Raw genomic sequence first — 21,971 nt, 5'->3', positions numbered from 1 at the left:
TAAGTAAAAACATACAGGTATGATTGCCTTAGAGCTGTGCAGTGCATAGTCCTTGGTTTCCAAGAACTCAGCTTTGATATTGTAACTAGGGGATCTAGTACCCTTTCCCAATGCACCGCACGCAAACAATTTGATAAATTCTCATAATAAGATTTTTCATCACTTAAAATTTAGTTACAAACGGAGTGCAGACCCACCCACATTTCATAAGGTCTCCCAGAGCAGCATCTACCAATGGTGCGACAAATTGAGCCAAGTGCTCTATAGACTGTACCAGGGCATTTCCCAATCTCCTCCAGTCTCCTTGATCATGGACGGGTCTGGGGAACTACTCACTACCTAGATTGTCAATTGTTTTGCTAATTGTTTTGCCTCATATCTTGGGATGGTCTAGGCAGAGCAGAAGGTCCTGACTGAGATACAGATAGAGGACTTTGCATGCACCCTGCCACTCTGGGCCCTCTCCCCTGCAGCCCGTTGGCAGTTGGACGCCAAACTCACAGGGGAGGATCTCACGCTCGCTGCAGCAGACCCAGGTTCCCTTGCAAGTTCTTCACAGCATACATGTCTAAACTCTGTAATCACATGCTAGGGGCAGTCTCATCTGTAATAACTAACGCGCTTTTGCCACCACGTTGGCGTCATGCAGAAATAGTGATTTGCCCTAAAACAGGCCAGCCGATGGATGACCCTTCCTCATTCTGGCCCATCTCGCTACTCAAGTCCGAGGTCAAAATATTGGCTAAAGCTTTCGTGAATAGGTTGATACAGCAATTGTATTACGGAACCACGCATGCGATTAAATCACGTGCCTTAACAGCGCCTTCTTTGCTACGACTGCATCTTTACCACATATGCCTTTACAATTAATTTTATTGTAAAGGCATGATTGGTAAGGCATATGCAGGGTACAGATTACACACCTGCTCCCTGCCTTGAGTTCTAAAACCTTGCCCCAACCCTGCAAATGACCCTGACCCCAGCCCTAACAATAAACCCAGCCCCCTGCCCTGAGTGCTAAAACAGGCCCCCAACACCACAACCTGCCAGACCCCCCTGCCCTGAGCCCTGAAATCTGCACTGACCCCAGCCCCCTTCCCTGAGCCCTAAAACCGGCCCCAGTCCTAAAATTGACCCTCCTGCCCTGAGCCCTACCCCAACCTGAGCTCTAAAACCCGACCCCCAGCCCTACTTACCATGCTGCGTCCCGATCCTTTCTGTTCCTCCATCCATTCTCCCCACCCAGCTGCTCTGAATCTAGAGCGCTGACTTCTCCACACATATGCGTGTTAAAGTCATATACATGGTAAAGGCAAGTGTGGTAATGCTTTCAGGGTAATGGAATGCTTGGTTCTGCCCATGTTGTAAATGCTGTTTCCCTGAAACAGCAAATTCCAGACCTGGTCAATCCAGATCATACAGGATTGATGCCCCTTTGGGCAACCTGCCACAACATACTGTGGGTATATAATGCATTATCATTAGCAGAAAGGCTAGGTGAACCAGCTACGCTCCTTTTGGTGGACATCGACAAAGCATTTGATTTCGAAGCTTGGGAATATGTATTCCTACTCCTCTGGCTCCTCAACTTTGGCCCAAGATAGATTGCTTACATCCGATTGTTATATACAGACTTTAAGGCAGAAGATTTAAAATCTGGTTGGTGCTATCCCTGTCCTTGACCCGGGAAACGAGCCATTTTTGAAAGGTGCTCTCCCCAGATTCCCCTACCAATTGCCGAATTTCCCATACTACATCCTTCAACGATGGTTCAGTAAATTGAATTCTATCCTCACATCATTTCTATGGACAGTGGGCACCCCACGGATTGTGCTTAACAAGTGCTTTAGATCCTACTACTGTGGCGGGATCACTGTTGCAGATACTGAATCCTATTACATAAAGGATTGGTGGTACGACACACAGAGCGACCTGGATATGTGGCCGATGGGGAACTCCTCACTGGCTGCATATTTGTATGGTAGGGGCTGGAGGAGCGGCCTTCCCCCTGCAACACAGTTAGTACTGAACCATTGGCGTACTTCACTTAAATGATTGAAATGGCGGGGGCAAGCTGACAGAATAGATGCCACTATGGCAAGGGAGCATGCTTCCGCAGGTAGACACTAGTGGGGTTCAGAAAATGGGATCTCATTGGGATTGTAACCCTAGGAGATGTCATGCAGGGTACAGTCCTCAAATACTACCAAACCTTGCAGATGGAGTATAAGCTCCGTCGCAGCCATTTCCACAGATATCTCCAGCTTCGCCATACATCGTCCCCATAAATTGCCACACTGACTACACTCCCTGAGTAATCCACTAGAGGGAAAAATTCTTCTGGAAGATCTAGTAGACCATAAAGTAGCAAAAATCCATCAAACACTCATCTCCAACTAGATCCATTTGACGCCCTTCGTGTGGCATGGAAGGCAGATGTTGGGGAGTTGGAGAATGATGAATGGATAGAAGTCCTGGGCACGCCGACGGAGGCGGCTGTTGTGGCCAGGCTCCGGTTGATTTAATTTAAATATCTACAAAGAGTATATTTTCCCTTCCATCTGCTGTTGCGCATGGGAGTGATTGCCTCCCTGGCCTCTGTTTGGTGTGGTGTGGAGGTGGGCATATTCCTCCACACAGTGTGGAGCTAGTCTGTTTTGGATAGATTCTGTCGGGAGTGTTTGTATGCCTGAGCAAGGTTCTATCTTTGTCAGATCCTGAGAGACCCGGGAATAGCCTTCTTACACACTGATGACCTAGGTGAGAATAGATATAAATTGTTCTTTCTGTATCTGGGGTTGACCCTTGCTGAACAGTATATAGCCAAAGAGTGGCAGGCCAAGATGCCCCCGACGCTGGCTATGTGGAAGCAGGGAATGTACCACTGTATGTATTGAGAAATAGCACTCTACAAGGCAAGAGGTTGCCCTAAAAAATATGGAAGAGGTGGGCGGTTTACTGGGGGGGTAGACCTGCTGTCAGTTTGTTTCATTAGCTGCCAGCTCGAAGATGTAATCCAATCCTCCTGAGAGAGGAAGTGGTCGGGGCTCGATGACCTATGTGGCTTCCATGACATTTGTACAAAGGATAATCAATGTGGGGTGCTGGTGAGGTGGATTGTATAATCAGGCATGTTCTTCTGATATTATTTCATTAATTTTATTATTATTTTCCTGAAACACCCGAATTGTCTGGTTTGCCTGGTTCACATTTAAAACTAATAAAAAATGTTCCAAAAAATAAACTTAGTTCCAGGACCCCTCAGGAACCCACTACAGCTTGCACCTGCCCCTGCTGCGTCCACTGCTGTGAAATTCTTGTAACAGCACTATCATCACAGACCCACGTATATGACATTTGGGAATGTTCTTGGTCATCCAAGCCTCAAGAATAGCTTGGACAAGGTGGAATTATTATTTTAATTGGGTAATAAATTGCTAGACACTCTACTGATGAAAACAGACACCGATACCATGCAGTGGACTGTCATAATTATGGGCCAGCATTAAGAAATAAGTGCTGATGCTGAGCAACGGCAACAACGGCATAAATTAAGCCCCTTACATCAGTGTTTTAGAGAAGTCCATGTGATGACTGTTTCAGTGCATATTGATGGAGCACTATACAGGTATGTCAACTAAGAAGGCGCTGTTCCTATCGAGACATAGGAGGGAATTAAAGAGAAGGAAGGACCAATCTCAAAAATGAAAGAACAAAAGAGAATCCTATGGTTTATTTCTTGTTGCCATGACACACCCCTAGGAGGTCATGGTTCATCATTGGGCATTGCTCCTCGTCAGGCTGGCACCACAGTACCCTATGGGCCCCATAAAGGGTAGCGAGTAGATCCATGGTGCTTTGTCAGGACCAATACAAGGAGTGGACTCTGTCGATCCAGATAAACAGAGAAGGGAAGGTCCCAGGTACTCCATGCACAGGAGCCTTATAGCAGCAGTGCGCTGACCTCTGTCTCGACCAGTTGGGACGATATTGATTGTTACATAGGCTGGATGATCATAATTTATCTATTTCTACACAAGGAATTTTACCGCTGTGGAAAACCTACATAATACATCACAAAATAGGTGTGGGGTAGGTTCACCACTCACCTTGTATTGTTCCTAATGAAGCGCCATGGATCCACTCGGGACCATCAGGCGCCAAACATGTTGACCTGATTACACTATTTTGTTTTATTCACATCTACTTGGGCACATTACGCCCCTACAGTAGCCTTAACCAGTTTTTGGTCTTTTTAATCCTGCCAGGAGAACCTTTACATTAAAAAAACTTGGTATCTCCTAGACAGTTTCATTCACTCCCTTACATACCACAACCCCACACATTCATAACACCCTCGCATACACCCTCCATCATACAGCATAAACAACAAAGATCTCCGCCAAAGCGAACATTCATGGGGCCTGTAGGGCATTGCATTGCTGGCCCAATGAGGAGCAATGCCCAATGATGAACCATGACCTCCTAGGGGCGTGTCATGGCAACAAGAAGTAATCCATAGTAATCTCTTTTGTTCTTTCAATTTTGAGATTCATCCTTCCTTCTCTTTAATTCCCTCCTATGTCTTGATAGGAAAGGTACCTTCTTTTTTTTTTTAAAACATCTTTTTATTTATTAAATGTTGCAATTGTGCAGTGAAAGGCCATAGGGCCACATAGTTATCAACATTCATTACTAACGAGAGTGTATTCAATAAGACACATGGGTTACTGATGTACGTATTACTCTGGAGCAAAGGGATCAGTGTCCAAATTAGTCCTCCGCAATTCAACAGTTGGAGACACACATAATTCGCCACAGGAGACATTCCATTTAGTCCATTTAAGGACCCACTTTTTGGGGCAGCCCCTATGTTTAAAGACATACTCTTCTGCAATCATCGCAGTATCCATATAATTGGCCCATTTTTGATATGTAGTCAAATCCCCGGTGCCCCACAGTTGAGCAATATTCCTCTTGGCGAGAGCAAACCCCAGTGACGCCCATGTGCGCTCAGTGTGTGTCAGATCAGTGGCTTCCCACACACTTAGCATACATTGTTTCGTGGAGTGAATAACGTTCTTCTTGCACACCTTGGTAAGTGTTGTGACACCACTCCCCCAATATGGCTGAAGGGCTGAACACTTCCAGATCATATGGAAGAAGGTACCCTCAGCTGTGCACCCGCTAATACATCCAGGGTCCGAACGACGCCCCATTTTGACCAGTGTGTGTGCTGCTAAATAAACTCTGTGTAGGGTCTTAAGTTGGATCACTCGTAATCACATTGGAATTGCAACCTCTTTGGGAGAGGCAAGGGCTTTCTGCCAGTCATCGTCCTCTAGGTACCCAAGGTCCGACTCCCACAGCTGCCGGAGGCGCACCAGCGGGTAAGGTTTATTATTCATTAGTTTGCGGTATGTGAGTAAAATGGCTCTATGTGTCAAGGGATCCATTAGGAGGCGGTCCTCTAATGGGGATGACTCAGGTATAGCCTCTCCACTGATAGCAACACAGGGTACAAAGTTCCCCAAGGAAAACGAAGAAGTGTGTGTAGGGAGTGGAGGGTATCTGCACAGGGAACTGGGGGGTTCCCTTATTGGAACTAGAAGACCTCACACACCCAGCAAGCTAGATGTCATGCTTCATCACTGGCCTTCTGCTCCTCGTCAGACTGGCGCTGCAATGTCTGACGGACACCTTGTAGGTGCTCTTTGTCGGAGTTCTTCTGTTCCGGCCAATTGGTGAGTGCGTGTAAGGTGTTCAATGATAGTGTAGTCGTGCGGAAGTGGTGAATTAAAAAAGGTAAAACAGTCCACAGTGACCTTTATTGATGTGGCTGGTTCCCTTAGTTAAAAAGTGGGAGGGGAGATAGAAAACCGGGGAGAGTTATAGCTAGCTACCTCGACCCTCTGGTCAGGTCGACATGTTTCTTGCCTATCTGGCAATTCTTCAGGACCTATAGTGACAGTACTACACAGTGAACAAACAAGTGTAAGGAAAGAAAAGAAAATTACAACCTCACTAGGTCGGTAATTGGTAGGCTAGAGGTCCTACTCTGGTATGGTGACCCTAGAGGGATGAAATAAAACATGATCAGGGTAATGTTGGCAGATAGCCAGGGTCAACAGACTCCACAGAAAACACACACATATTTACATAATTAAGATAGTTGAAGCAACCAAAAAGGTAGTTGAAGTAACCGAAAAAGGTTACACCCCAATGTGGTGGACCCTAGTAGTAGTCCAGACTGATTACAATAATATGTTGCATCAGCACGGGAAAAGGGGATGCAGCCTGATTAAAAATGACAAAGGCACAGCCAAGGTAAAATAAACAAGTGGGTTCTTACCCTAGGAAAAACCCTATCGGGCCCGCAGACTGTTCCTGTGGGACCTGCACGGTCTGGTTAGGTACCTAGGGAGAAGAATGAAATATACCGGGTGCCATGTTCAGAGGGGTATAGTGCGCCAACAGGTATTACGCTGAGCCAAGACAGTCCGGGTGGTCAGAGTCACTAATCACTGTCCCAACCACTAGAGGATGCTGCGCTGATCTATGTGAATCTGCATACAAGGCTCAGCCCTTTCTTCTGGCAGCATCCTCTAGTGGTTGGGACAGTGATTAGTGACTCTGACCACCCGGACTGTCTTGGCTCAGCGTAATACCTGTTGGCGCACTATACCCCTCTGAACATGGCACCCGGTATATTTCATTCTTCTCCCTAGGTACCTAACCAGACCGTGCAGGTCCCACAGGAACAGTCTGCGGGGCCCGATAGGGTTTTTCCTAGGGTAAGAACCCACTTGTTTATTTTACCTTGGCTGTGCCTTCGTCATTTTTAATCAGGCTGCATCCCCTTTTCCCGTGCTGATGCAACATATTATTGTAATCAGTCTGGACTACTACTAGGGTCCACCACATTGGGGTGTAACCTTTTTTGGTTGCTTCAACTACCTTTTTGGTTGCTTCAACTATCTTAATTATGTAAATATGTCTGTGTTTTCTGTGGAGTCTGTTGACCCTGGCTATCTGCCAACATTACCCTGAACATGTTTTATTTCATCCCTCTAGGGTCACCATACCAGAGTAGGACCTCTAGCCTACCAATTACCGACCTAGTGAGGTTGTAATTTTCTTTTCTTTCCTTACACTTGTTTGTTCACTGTGTAGTACTGTCACTATAGGTCCTGAAGAATTGCCAGATAGACAAGAAACATGTCGACCTGACCAGAGGGTCGAGGTAGCTAGCTATAACTCTCCCCGGTTTTCTATCTCCCCTCCCACTTTTTAACTAAGGGAACCAGCCACATCAATAAAGGTCACTGTGGACTGTTTTACCTTTTTTAATTCACCACATCCGCACGACTACACTATCATTGAACACCTTACACGCACTCACCAATTGGCCGGAACAGAAGAACTCCGACAAAGAGCACCTACAAGGTGCCCGTCAGACATTGCAGCGCCAGTCTGACGAGGAGCAGAAGGCCAGTGATGAAGCATGACATCTAGCTTGCTGGGTGTGTGAGGTCTTCTAGTTCCAATAAGGGAACCCCCCAGTTCCCTGTGCAGATACCCTCCACTCCCTACACACACTTCTTTGTTTTCCTTGGGGAACTTTGTACCCTGTGTTGCTATCAGTTCATTGGACTAGTACACTGGACCCCATTAAATATTGTCCACCTAAGGTTCCCCCTTTGTTGCATTAATAATAGCCTCTCCACTGGTCACAACTGAGGTCAGGGCATGGTGGATTTGTGTGTATCGGAACGTTTCTGCCTCTGCCAGTTGATATTGGTCTTGCAATTTACTAAATGGGACCATCTTGTTGCGTTTCCACAGATCTCTGATGGAAGAGATGCCAATAGGTCCCATTTATCAAAACCCGCACAGTTGCTCAATAGGCCCAGTTGTTCGGATTACCACACAGGAGTAAGTAATTTTTATGCCATCCCAGCGTTTTTATCGTCCGATGCCAAATTGCCACTGTACGGGCCGTGGGACCGGTGAGGCGTAGATGTTTAGGTTTAGAGTAGAGAGCGCGTCGGAATTCCCCTGGTGTCATTAGCCACTGGTCTGTACGGCATGCGGGTTCGGAAGGAGGGGCAAAGACCATTTGATTCTCCACAGCGAGTTGCGAGGCCCAGTAATCTTGTTTTAAGTCTGGTAGCACAATTCCCCCGTCATACCAGCTCCTGGTTAATTTGTGCGTAGCTATTCGAGGGTGTTTCCCATCCCACAAACGGGTTCTGACTTCACTCTTCACTTTAGCAAAGTAAACATCAGGGACTTGGTAGGGGGTGTTATGTAATGCATACAGAAATCGAGGTAGCACCAACATTTTGAACAAAGCCGCCCTGCCGATTAAAGTAATGGGCAGTGCCCTGCAATGAAGCACATCATTGTGGAGCCTGGTTAATGGGGCCTTGAGATTGTTGTCATAGAACAGTGTGAGATGGGGTGTGCCATATATGCCCAGGTAGCGGAACCCCTGTGTTGCCACTACTATGTCGCTGCCCTGAGGCATTCGGGCGCATGGCCCCGTAGCATAAAGAGGACAGATTTCGGCCAGTTAATTGTATAGCCCGAGTGAGAGCTGAATATAACAAATATATGTAAAATCCAACGGATCGAGGTGAATGGTGTTGCAATGTATAATAGGACATCATCAGCATACAGGGAAATTCTGTCCTCATGCTGATCTGTCCATCTCAGTCCCCTAATCATGGGGCCCCCTTAATCGATGTCGCCAACGGTTCCAACACTAGCGCAAAAATAAGGGGTGACAGAGGGCAGCCCTGTCTGGTCCCTCTCTCTAACCAGAATTGCAGAGAGGTATGCTGGTTTACCACGATTTGGGCCACAGGGTCTGTATATAATAGTTTGACCCATTTTATAAAATGCGGTCCAAACCTCACCAGCTCAAGGAGAGCGAATAGGTAAGGTCACTCGATAGTGTCAAATGCCATCTTAGCATCCTAAGAAAGCAGGGCTGCATCTTCCTGAATGGTGTGGATTCTCCCCATCACCCCGTGTAATCTACTGAGGGTAAGGGCCGTGTTGCAACCAGGCATAAGGCCTGATTGGTCTGGAAGCACCAGTTTGCATAATAGTGGGATCAAGCGATTGGCCAATATCTTAGCCAAGATCTTGACCTCGGCTGTCAATAATGAGATGTGACGTTAGGATTCACATCTTGTCGACGGTTTACCTGGCTTATGAACGAGAACCATGGAGGCTAACATCAAGTCTTGGGGTAATGCCCCGGTTTGATAGCTCTAAAGATACATGGCGCGCAGAGTGGGTGTTATCTTAGACGTCACAAATTTGAACAGTTCAGTCTGGAGCACGTTCGGGCCTATAGCTTTGCCCGAGTTAATACCCCGTATGGCTATGGCTATTTCCTCCTCCTTTAAGTTGCCCTCCAAAGCATCACAATCCTCTGGAGTGAAGGTGGCAACTGGAATAGCGGCTAGAAGGTCTCTGGAATCTTGTAGGGTAGAGCAGGTGACAGAGGTGTAGACAGACCCGAAATTGGAGGCAAAGGCCTCTGAAATTTGTTGGGGGTCGCTTACTACTGTCTCAAGTAGGGGCACCCAGTGCTGCTCGATTTCCCGCCTTTCCAGCCTAGCGCATAATTTACCAGTGTTATCTCCCAATTTGTATATTTTGTATTTTGCCCTAACTATGTCGGTCGTCAACTGCTGATAATCTCGCCACGTGATAGTAAGAGTGTGTGTGAGCTGTTCATCGATGCTGACCACCACCCTTTCCTCCAACTCTGGGATTTCTTCCTCCATGTCTCCAAGCGTGCCCTCAGTTCTTTCTTGTGCCCTGCCAACAGTGATAGTGCATGGCCTTTAATGACCGCCCCAAAAGCACCCCACAGGGTCTGTTGGGACTGGACTGTGTTCGTGGTTTCTGCAAAATAATGATCTCCCTCTCTTAGGAGGGCACAGCGGACATGGGGTATCTTCAAACTCTATGGGGGTATGGACAGGGTGGGATGGCTGCATTCTTGGGGTGGATTTAGTTGTGTCAGGACAGGGGAGTGATCAGAAATACCGCGTGCTAATAAAGTTGTGTCAGTGAAATTGGAAAGGTCATCCGTGTGTGTAAACAGATAGTTGATTCTGGACTGGCTACTGTGGGCACTAGAGTGGATAGTAACGTTTTGCGTTAATGGGTGAAAGTCGCGCCAAAGATCAATAAGGCCGTAGGCCAGGACAAAATCCTGTAGTGGTGAGGTGTCATATGGGTCTTGTCGAGGGGGACGTCGGCCGACACGACTGTCCACTGTCAGATTAAAGTCCCCTCCCATGACCAAAATACCGTCTGGAAGTTAGGTAATAATCTACCTATGTCTGTCAACGTAGAGGTTTTTAATGACGGGGGCACATATGCCGAAAGTACGTTGAAGGGTTTTCCCTCCCATGTCCTGGTAGTCGCAGTTAATCTGCCCTGGGCGTCCACCGATTTGTTGTGTATGATGTATGGACACTGTTTCCGGATGAGCATGCCGGCCTCACGTGAACTAGAGGTAATTTGCAGCCCCAGCGGTCCAGTGCCTTGCAGGAGTTACCAACCAGATGCGTTTCCTGCAGGAGAACTATATTTGGAGATAATATTATACGTTTATATATAATATATGTTTGAGATAATGTAACACTACCCCCCTCTTCAGTTTGTTCCACAACTCGTTTACATTCCACGTGACGATGGGAAGCTATCACTTCATACTAGGGCTCGGCATGGTGTGTGTATAGGAGAGGGGGGCAGTACGTCCATGGCCAGAGTGTATACGACAGGAGTCAATGGAGAAGTCCACCCCTCGAATGTAGGTGCACAAGTAGCTTTTCACTCCCACTGTTATCGCAATTAAACAACAATGAAAATGAAATAGACATACCCCCCACCCCCAAAAGCCCCCCCCTTCCCTGCCTCCCTACATGATGGGCAATGAACCCCCGCCAACCCAAACTTGCAGAGTTCCTATTGCCCACCCTTAAAATAACTTGAAACGTGAACCAACCCCACTCCCTGGGGTGACAATTCTTAGATTATATTTGCCCCTAATATCTAGCGCCAGAGGAGAAACTCGGTTCAGACTTATGTAAGTACAAAAAAGACTAGCAACATCCCTCCACAGGTTATAGGTTCGGCCTTGGATCCGGCGACACCTGCGGGGTGTTAATACAGAGTAGTTCCAGTGTGGACCAATCCCTGTCTTTAAGGGCTTCATCGACTTGCTATATCAACCAGGACCACGGGGTCTTTCCTTCAGTCTGCCTGCCCCTTGTCCGGGGTACCCACCGCGGTGGTGGCCCCACCCATTGGGGATGCTTGTTGTGGGCCGGGCCACTCTTGATTCTCACACCTACGGCGCGCCTTGTTATTGGGCCTACCAACCGTGCGCCAGCCGTCGAGCCAGTCCCATGCATCTTCAGGACTGGAGAAAAAACAGGTCTTTCCTTCTGATTCAATGCAGAGCTTAGCTGGGAAGAGCATGGCATACGTTTGTGATCGCGCAGGGCGCGTTTCACCTCTCAAAAGCTACAGCGTTGTTTCTGGACCCTCAACGTAAAGTCAGGGAAGAAGGTAACTTTGCTGTTTTTAAAGGTTACCGGTGGGGCCGATTTCGCTGTCTGCAATATCACATCTCGGACGAGGAAGTTGAACACTCATGCCAGGATGGGGCGGGACGTCGCTCCAGGCCTGGGCCAGCCAACCCGGCACCCTATTTGTCCTTTCTATTGAAAAGTACTTGGATAAGCCTTTAGGCTGGAGATGATGTAGCACTAGGTCTTCTACAAACAAATTTGCAGCTTATCCTTCCGCGAGTTCGGGCTCTCCTATTATACAGACATTATTGGGGTGCATACAGCCCTCATAGTCATCAAGTTGGAGTTCTAGCCTTTCCTGGTTGACTGTAAGATCTGCAACTAGGTATTTAAGGAGGTCAGAATCAGATACCAGAGTCTTGGTTGCGGATTCCACTTCAGTAATACGCTCGGATATTTTGCTCATATCTGCTCTGATCAATGAGATCTCGGAGGCGACGGTGTCAATTGGCCCTCTAGGGAAGTGTGTACTGCAGTGACGGCCACCAGGATGTCTTGTAGAGTAGGTTCAGGTTGACCCCCGTCATCTTTGGGTTGTCCTTTGCCTCCTCTTGCCCTTTTTGCCATGCAAACATGTCCAGTTTTGTCTGGAGCTGGTTACGACTGATACGGCCTCTCGCCATACTGAGGGCAGAGTGCCAGGTGCAGTGCAGGGAGGGTAGGGCCCATCTGGTTACTCACCGCCCCTGCGTGAGGGACAAACCCGCCTCCGGCATGTTGGGTTTCGCCAGGTGGGCCTGCACCAGAGAGAGCATGCAGGAGACTGCGCTCACACCATTAGCTAAAGGAGGGGGGACCCAAACTGTGTCGCAGCTTCCTCACTCAATCACACCGGATCTCACCTGCCAGTTTGTTGCGGTCCCAGCTAAGGCCTCAGGTAATTCAATGGCAATAGTGAGGTGCCACCATGTCCGCTTGGGAGCAGTGTCTGTTTGCCGTGCCCGCAATGTGCGATGTCCACTAATCCAGCAGGGCCAACAATTGCTTCAGTGCTCCCCTCGGGGGAGGGAATCGACTATAGGAGATGGCCACTATTGACCCCAATGAGGAGGCCCCCCAGCCCTCCGGTAATTGTTGCTGCGCTGCTCACCCACAGTGATGCTCAGGTGGATCAGTGGTTGCCCGCTGCATTAGACCGCAGCACGATGTTCAAGGGGCTAAGATGCCACCCCAGCCGAGAGCAATCTGTGCACAGAGTTCAGGCCTGTTGGACTCTGGTACCTGTTAGGCCCAGCCCACCATCCCAGGTAGGCCCTCATCATCTTTCTGTCACCGTGGCATCCCCAACCTCAAGGCAGGCAGTAGCCGATCTCCTGGCTCATCAGCAGGCCGGTTCTGAGGTCCGCTGGGCCTGAGCAACGCTCAGAGCAAAGTAGTCGTCAGGATCATGGATGGTTGCCTCAATGGCGCTTTACCTCCGGCGTCGCTGTAGTTTTGCAGCGGGTGATGGTTAGGCAGCAGGGGGCGCCCCCTGCTCAATCCGCCACTCTGCAAGGTTCGTGGGTGCCGCAGACTCACCCTATGTGATGCGGGACAACAGGAGGTGTGCGGCGATTTCTCAGCCAAAAGTTATCCGGAGGCCGCACCGCAGCCATGACCATCGTGTAGTCAGCCAGCCAGGAATCGCGAGCACGCGCCACACCCTCAGCTACCGTGGCATGGCTCCAGCCGAGTCACTGAAGTATGCCGCAATTGGTGGAGCAGCACTCCTCCCCGCTGGGAGCAGTGGGTGAGAGTTTCAGCGGTTTTCTATCGGGGCAAATTGATTAATTATAGATATTACGGGAGTGGTGCAACAGAGCTTCACTACCGTGCAGCCATTTCCCTCGGCAGTTGGCCACGCCCCGGAAAAGTACCTTCTTGGTAGGCCTCTCTGGCATTGTCTGGTATGTGATGTACTCTTTACACTTCATATACTGCAATGCTGAGTGATCAGCCTCACATCCACTTTCGACCCCTCCCTCTCCTTTTCAGTCCTTATTAAATCCAGTTTCAACATTATGGGGCCGATTCCGATGTTGGACGGACCTGAGTCCGTCCGACATCGGTCAAGAGCAGTAACCCACTGACCTGCTGTCGTGGGTTACGGCCCTGGTAGTACGATGCGACCGAACAGGGTTCGGTCGCATTCGTATACCAGACAATGCAAGCATGCTTTCCGACCGGAAAGCATGCTTGCATTGCTGCAAGCAGGGGTGCAGTTCATACGTGCACCCCAAGGTGCCTGCCCCCGGGTGCAGGGATCAATGGAGGTGCACCATAGGTGCCCCCAGGCTGCCAGCCGGCGGCCTCAACACCCATGGGGGCCCTGCTGGGGGCCGCCAAAGACAGCTTCCGACTGCCTTTTCGTGCTGGACAGACTGACACGTAAAGGCAGTGAAAAGCTGCTATTGTACTCCCCCGGTTGCACAGAGGCGATCGGGGGAGTACAGGAGGATTTCCGGACTGCGGACAGGCTCTGAGCCTGTCGTCCGCGATCCGGAAATCCGAGTCGGATTCCTTCTCAACCGAGCCCATCGGAATGGCTCGGTCGGGAACCTATCCGGCCGGCAATGACCGATTCGGTCGGAGGGGCTCCGAACATGGTTCGGAGCCTTTCCGACCCGAATCGGAATCGGCCCCTATGTAGAATCTCTGTGTATGTACTATCTCTTTGTGTGTCAATAAGAATGTTTGATTTGATGAGTACCTAAATGTATGCACACATGAATAAGTAAAATAAATAAAGGATGCAAGTCTAGGTTAACGTTTTTACATGGCAGGCACATGAACACTAAACTATGGCCCAGGCCTAACAGTCTTTCCGAAGCAGTAGTCTGCCTCAGAGAACAGCCCATCTTTGTGCGCTCTGCTTCTATATGTGCATGGTTAGCTTTCAGAGGGCTCATAATCTGCTATCGTAGCTCATTGGGCTGAGTGCTTCCTCAAAAGATGTGTGTGTAAGATGCAGATCACAAGTTAGGGACAAAGCTGTGTTTAACTCAATGCAATTTAGAAGAATGGACGGCTTAGAGGTGACTATTAATAGCACCCAAGCCCTGATTTAGAGTTGGGTGGTAATAGAAAATCCTTTAATGCATGCACAAAGTGTCACATTTTCTGCTGGGGGTTCTTCCATCAATAGAGAATCCTCCAGTAGAATATCTCCTCCAAAATATCTGTAGGGGAGGTGTGAAACTTGCTTAATTGTTTTTTTGCTTAATTCCATAAATGTATGGCAAAGTTATGCAAAACTATGTGAAATGCAAATTCATCATTTTGTGCTACATTTTAGCGCTAAATGTGTCCTCGAGTCAATTTATGGTGCAAGGACGCATTTCAATAAAAACATGCGAACAAAAGCTGCTTGTGTTCTGCTTTTTCTGTGCATTCACGAAAATTTCTTGTTGCAAATTGCGCGTTTGTGGTAACTTTTCACCGCGAATGGCTTGTAATTACATGAAGTGGTGCAATGGTGTAGTATCAGGAGCTTCATGTAACAAGCATAATGTGAAATCCCCAAAATAATGCTTATTACGCTGATGTAATTTAAATTTCATCCATGCCTAATCATCTCTGTAGCAGGAGTCGCTCAACCAGCAGATTCTGCACAGGAGGAGAGTCCTCCGGTTGAGGACTTAAAATTTCCTGCACTAATTTATAAATTTTCACTCTCCAAATCAGGCTTTCGTTTGTCTTAAGCACCAAAAACATTCATAATTTAGTATCTTCTGTGTAAATAATCAGTATATAGATAGTGTGCATGTAAGTGCCTGACTGACCATCTGGGGCCCTCCTTTCGCAGGGTGGAACCCCAGTGGCGGATAGGACTGAGGTGGCAGAAAGGGCCAATCCCAAGTATAACCCTTCACAGAAGAGAAAAAAGATGAATCCGTGGCTGCGTCATGGCTGTAAATCTGTGTCAGATTCCTCCTCCATGAGCTCAAGTGAAGAAGGCTGGGGTGCAGTGCACATCCGCACTAGGGTAAAAAAAAAAACATGCAAAAACGTATCAATTAAAGCACTTATCGAAAAATAGGAATATGTCACTTCAGGACTTTTTCATATTTTCTGTTACAGGAACATACTGCACTGTGCCCTTGACCTTGAACTATGTGAATGATGCATATTAAATGAAACACGGACGTGGAAATTAGCACTTTAACGTTTTTATAACTGGGTTTAATGTAGTTGCGCTTAGTTAAGCAAAGCATTCTTTCTCAGAACTACTCCAGAACTGTTCATCATCCTCCTGGTCATCACCTGAAAGGGGAGTGTGCAAAAATGGTGTGTGATGTACGATGGAAACAAGTATAATAGGTTTAGTGTTAAGTGCCAGTCTTTTGGCTTTGCCAATGCTTGTGTTGTTTTGAGTTGGTTTTTGCAAAACCTTATTGTTGGGGAATCTGCCAGGCCCTCGTCAATCTAAAAAACTAAAAACTGTGGCTAAAAGCGATACTATGTATTCGGTCTCTAAAAGCACTCATTGGCATGGCATTTACTGGCACTGAAGGGAAACACTTTGTGTATGGATGAATATATGACGTTACAACGAATTCCGTTGCAACGCATGCCTTTACCACGCATGCTTTACGACGGAATTCGTTTACCACGCATTACATTTACCACAATTACTAGCGTGGTGACGTCATACGTCGTTAAGAGAAAGCGGAAGTTTATTTTCCGTTTTCTCTTAAACAACGCTGATACCCGACGTGACTTCAGGTGAGTTTCTTTTTGGGGGGGGAGACCCCCCCAGCCCCCCTTTTTTTTCTTTTTACCTTTACTACATATACCTTTACTACAAACCTTGTAGTAAAGGTATGCGTGGTAAAGGCTTTCGTGTTAACCACGCATGCGTTGTACTGCATGTGTGGTTAACAATTTCGTTGTAAAGGCTTCGTTGTAATGGCCGTTTCCCGTATGGATGTGCTCCTCTTGAAAGGTTAGAATGCAGGCTCACTGAGAATGTATCCAAAGGCTGAAGTTGCTGACCCATGAGCTGTAGTGGGCAGAATAAAAACCTGGCATCTTCTTCTCTTTTAGCCTTAGAACCAACAAGTGTTTTGTTGCGGGGCTGGGGAGAACCTACACATGTTTCGTTGCTGGGCGGCGTACCCAACGACTTCCTCAGAGCTTTCCTAACAATATAGTGTAAATCCTGGAATTACTCCTTAGTCTCGGTTGTACTTCCAACCCGGTTAAAATCAATAAATCATCACCACTTTTCTCTTATTTTTAATAATTATGAGCCTCACCAAAGAGAACGCCGAGGTCGGAGCGGTGAAGAACAGATAGTCCTGTGCAGGGAGGATTTCTCTGGTTACAGGAGACACCTTGCATAATTTCAAAAGTACAGATTTTATCAGATTCATACGAAGGATTAAAAATAAGAGAAAAGTGGTGACGCCTGTGGACGATTTAATGATTTTATTCGGCATTGAAGAACAACCGGAAGTAATGCCAGGATTTACGCTATATTGGCCTGATAGCCCTGAGGAAGTCATGGGATACGCCCTTCCGCGACAAAACACGTGTTGGTTCTAAGGCTAAAAACGAAGAAGAGGCCAGCAGCCCGAAAAATAAAATGACCTTCAGAATATCAATGTTGTGGATGAACATACATTTTTGCACTCTCACATATACTGTGGCGTTCGCTTGAGGCTGGAATGTTATGAACTCTGATCTTTGGATCAAACATTTGGGGGAGTTGGGTGAATCTTCCCACCTTTTTAGAGCACCGCAACCGAGATAGAAGCAAGTTAACAATATTGTGGGATTGTTTAGTGAGTGCCAGAATCCTATCAAATCACCCTCCTTTAGTCCTTTCTCGGTAAAAAAAATCTGAGTGACACAATAACAGACCAATGGATGAAAATGGTTGGCTGGAAACCCTTATAAGTGTAGTAGACATATCATTTTAGTAAAATCAAAAGGTTGTGACGGATGACTGACCTAACAAGCATTGGAAATGCAATAGGTCTCGCAGCATTAGAGTTAGTGCTTTTAGAATTGTTTATGGGTTTTTTTTTTAAATCTTTAGCATTTTTGTTTCCTGTAGGCAATGCTAAAGAATTACAAAGAAAAAAAGCCATAAACAAATCTAAAAGCTCTAACTCAAACGCAGGAACATTAACTAATTCTCCCACAGTCACAGTATACAGAAAGCCTGTGCGGTTTCCTTTTAGTATAATGACTCCACCTTCTGAGTTGTTTTCTGTGAGTAATGTTGAGAGGTCCCCTCTGAGGTCGTTACGGATAATAACGGCAGCTTTCGGCCCTGCGTGTTGCCTTCCCTGGACACTTAAGTAGCTGGCTATGAGATTGTTGGTAACCGAGCAAATGAAAGGCGTTTGTGCACAGCCCTGGGAGTTGTCACAAACACACCTCTCCTCCCCCCAGCCTACCTCTCCCGACACCACACCCCCTCACACCACCGTGTTGATATGCAGGTAGAGGAGAGAAGCACTGAAGTGAAGCTTTCCAAACTGGGCAAACTGGTTTTGACGGTCCCGGGACAGTGTCAGAGTGGGTAAAAGAGGAACAAGATGTGGCGTGGTGCAGCCTTGCTTCTGCAAGATTAAAAGAAGTCGCACAGGCAATGACTCGTAACGTTTTTGTCACGAAATGAACTAAACAAAATAGAAAATACATCTCAGTCGCTAGATTTAAAACACGGACTTCATGCAAGTATTTATTTATTTGATCGTTTTTTATAGCGCAAACTTGACGGGTATCAGAGCGCTTTATAAATTTGCAGAGAGCAGCACAGTGATAGAAACAAAGTCATATATGAAGAAGAAAAATACAGGATATAGCACTTAGCACCCATAGAAGAGAGGGTGCGATTTACAATGTTCAAGAGCAGAGGGGATAACTCAATAAAAGCCAAAAAACGTGTGTCTGGTCACAGAAAGCAAGCTAGACGCAGCTGGGACATCGGACTGCCGAAAGGCTTATTTTTTGTTGGGACTGTAGCTCCAGCAAGAGACTTACAATGACAGTCAAATGGTCGGGTTAGGCCCCTAATAAAGTGCCGTGGCCAGGGGAGGGGTTGAAGCAGCGCGAGGGGGCAGGGATGCGAGGAGGAAGTCCTGGGAGGGGGGAGCCCGGGCGGGGCCGCATCTCTACCAAGTTAGCCGAGGGGACTGGTGGGGGTGGAGAAGGGGGTTGCTGAGGCCAGAGTACGGAGAGCGATGCGGGGGTGATAGTTTGTTTGTTGGTTTTGGTAGCGCGGACTTTGCAGTGGGTTGGCGGGGCGCGTCTCGATGGGAGCATTAAGGATGCGTGAGGAGAAAATTATAGGTGAAGGAAGGCAACGTTGAGTTGCGTGAATGAATAGTGACAATGGTGAGCAGCAAAAATACATGAAGTAGCAATCGGTACATTATAGGAGGAAAAGTGATATGTGTGCAGGTTTCAGAAGCGTACAAAGTGCAGGTAGAGGTACAATACTGCAATAAATGGCAGACACTTCAGAACAAAAATAGTGTAAATGAAATGGGCACCGCAATAAATTAAAACTAGTCAGTCACAACACGGGTAAAGTGTGGGCTGTAGTATTTCGCAACAGATTCGGGGAATGGAATTCACGGAACGTGTCACACAAAGATGCGCGATTATAGTAGGCTGGGTTGTGACTCGTACGAGTGGTATTGTACAGGGTAGGGTCTGCGTTCACTCGAACAGAAAGAACGCTGCGGTCTTAAAGGTCTGATGCCTCGTGGTAGAGGAACAGTGGGGTCTCCTCTCACTTAGTGAGGTCTTGAATGTGTTTTAAAGTGGGCGGCAGAGCTCTTTAAGACTACCAATTTTCACAGAAATCTTGCAATCTCATAGTCCTGTTTCACCCGTTTCAGACGTCGAGAGTGTGAACATGTTTAGAAATAAGCCTCCGCGCTGAAAGTAGAAACAAGGTCACAGCAAGATTAAGGGATTTGTCCAAAATCACGGGATGTTCAGCCAACGCTAGGACTCAGCTAGCGGCAGGCAGGCAGGGGAGGAGGGGGGAGGAGAGTAGGGGAGGCACGGCCTAGCGGCCGTGCAATCAAGTAGTGAGGGGGCGGAGCTGGGGGAGGCTGTGGAAGAGAGTAGGCAAGGCGACACGGCGGGAGGGGGCGGAGCGGGTAAACAAAGACGGACATGCACGCGCCCGTGACTTTTAAGGTCAATGCGCATGCGCATAAGCTTAATGCGCATGCGCATTGACCTTAAAAGTCACGGGCACTGCAAGGAATCGCCACAATTCCTTGCAGTGTGGATAAAGAGTGGATAACTCGCAATACTCTCGCCTTGCTCGATGCGCATGCGCATCGACAGGCGAGACCTAAAAAGGGGGCTATTGTGTTTGGTGGTTCCAACTGCAAAAATATTTATTTTGTGTTTACAATTACAATTTGACTGAGTCTGTCACACTACCACTTTCTGTGAGTATTGAACAATAAATGGCTTAAAATGCCCATACAATTTCAAACTAAAGTACTGTTCATTAAAGCCTTTATATCTGGTCTTATTACCTGTAATAGTAAGCAGCAAGGCTTGTCCTTACCTAAGCTTTTATAAGCCTGTAGGGCCATGGTGCTACCCAAATTCATATCACGGGCTTTGTTATGGTGGGCCCAATCGGGAAAAAGGTCAAGGCTAATTGGAACGACCTTTATGGAATAAGGGTGTGCCCTTGAGAATCTCTAATCCAATCCAAGCTATCCGTTTGGAATATGGCATAAGCACTGCTTAGATCAGCTGCTCTTAACTTTTTGCCTTCTGTGGATATCTACGGAACCATTACTGGAAGGTAGGGACCTCAGCCTAAGCAATGGTTATTATTTGAACTTCATAACATCACTCATAAATACACAAATATGCATCAAACAAATAAATAAATTATGATTTCTTTGTAATAATTCTCAAACTAGGAAATATACAAAAATCAACATTTTTATAAATGGGATGGTTGGAGATTTTCAAAATGTGGTTTTATTTCTAAAAGAGGAAGCATCATGCTAGATTCCCACATAAATATTTGTCTTTTGTGGCTCCTAATGCATGCTCACTTTTTTTCATCCTATCTTGTCTCCTTCCAACCCAACACATCCTATTTCTTTTCCGTGTTCCCCTTCCCATCTCATCCCATCCCATCAAAATGTACCCCAGGAATGTCAGCGCAACAGATGTACATAACTTTTCTTTCTCCATATACAGGACACAAGACTCAGCCCGGCGAAAAGGGGATGAATGAAGAGGGAAGAACATTGGGCTAAACAGAAGCGATTTCAGCACAGCCCATCCTGCCCCGACTTGTCTATTTTGATTTTGCTCTGTAGGTGACCCAACCGAGCTGTCACCCGTGCGAAAGGAAAGAATATAATTGAAAGACGGCAACAATGATTATTTTACAATTAGGTTGTACTTGCATTGCGAACAGTGGTGGATTATATGAAGGTGCCATTTCCCCCCAAAAAACGAATTAAAAAAAGACAATGTTAATAATAAAAAAATAAATCTGTGAAAATAAAAAGAACAATGAACGTAACTGTACATGTTTTAATTACAATTCATTTTAAGGTAATTGTGTGCTTCTGAACATCTTGCTAACGATATTTTTTTTATTTCTTTGTCCCTTTCCGAATGGATGTCATTTCGCTCTGCACGAAAAATATTTCTCTATTTTCCTTACTGCCGTATTTGGTGATGCTGATGCATGACTGTGGAACAAATGCATTTATCGAATGATATATGCAAACATTATCAACAGGAATATGCAGCATTGTGATGAATATAGAAAAAGTGAGATTAGCTCGACTGGTGATCATGTACAGAGTCACAGAGATGTTAATGGAAAGCAGTGCCCCAAACTCTTGCAGTAACTGAAGACCATCTCCTCCTGAGTATGCCACATCAACTCATCTCTTGGCCTAAACATCACACTGGCAAAGGGAAAATGAAAATGAAACCAGATTGCTACTGCAGCCCGGAATATTCATCCCACCCCTAGCTGTTGATCCTGACCTAGCAAGGCATCCCCCCCCCCCATTAACATAAAGTCCTGAGTTGCCAGTCCTACCTTTGGGTGCACTGTCGCAAATGTACGTGGATACGTGTGTTTCTTGCTGGCACTGCGGGCTACCCGGGGGTATTATTTGAGAGGCAGAGAACATCACAGTCTTGTAATTTTACATTGGGAAACATTCAGTACTGCACTTGATGTATTCCCTTTTGAGAAATGACCAGACCCATCTGATCCCTCAGGGCCCTTGAAACCGTAACTTACGTTTTCAATAAGTATTTATTGAACAGTGGTTTTTCTAGCGTAAAATAAGTGCACTGAAATCACCAGTAGGCAGTAGCATAGATACATAAGTAGGATCA

General features: G+C 46.8%; 1 protein-coding gene across 2 annotated transcripts in view; it reads left to right on the top strand.

The window, feature by feature from the left end:
* LOC144783943 (uncharacterized) overlaps positions 1-21,130 on the top strand; it is a 282,927-nt gene extending 261,797 nt beyond the window's left edge. Inside the window, exons 6-7 of one of the 2 annotated variants that reach the window (XM_078662674.1) lie at positions 15,409-15,588; positions 20,805-21,130. In XM_078662674.1, the coding sequence (XP_078518800.1) occupies positions 15,409-15,588; positions 20,805-20,837 (213 nt within the window). In that variant the 3' untranslated portion in view covers positions 20,838-21,130. The remainder of the gene's footprint in view (positions 1-15,408; positions 15,589-20,804) is intronic. The other variant, XM_078662675.1, reaches the window with a different exon arrangement.
* Positions 21,131-21,971: the final 841 nt, after the last annotated feature.

The sequence above is a fragment of the Lissotriton helveticus genome, chromosome 10 (assembly GCF_964261635.1).
Source record: "Lissotriton helveticus chromosome 10, aLisHel1.1, whole genome shotgun sequence".
Lineage (NCBI taxonomy): Eukaryota > Metazoa > Chordata > Amphibia > Caudata > Salamandridae > Lissotriton > Lissotriton helveticus.
This window is presented reverse-complemented; position numbering and strand designations above follow the sequence as displayed.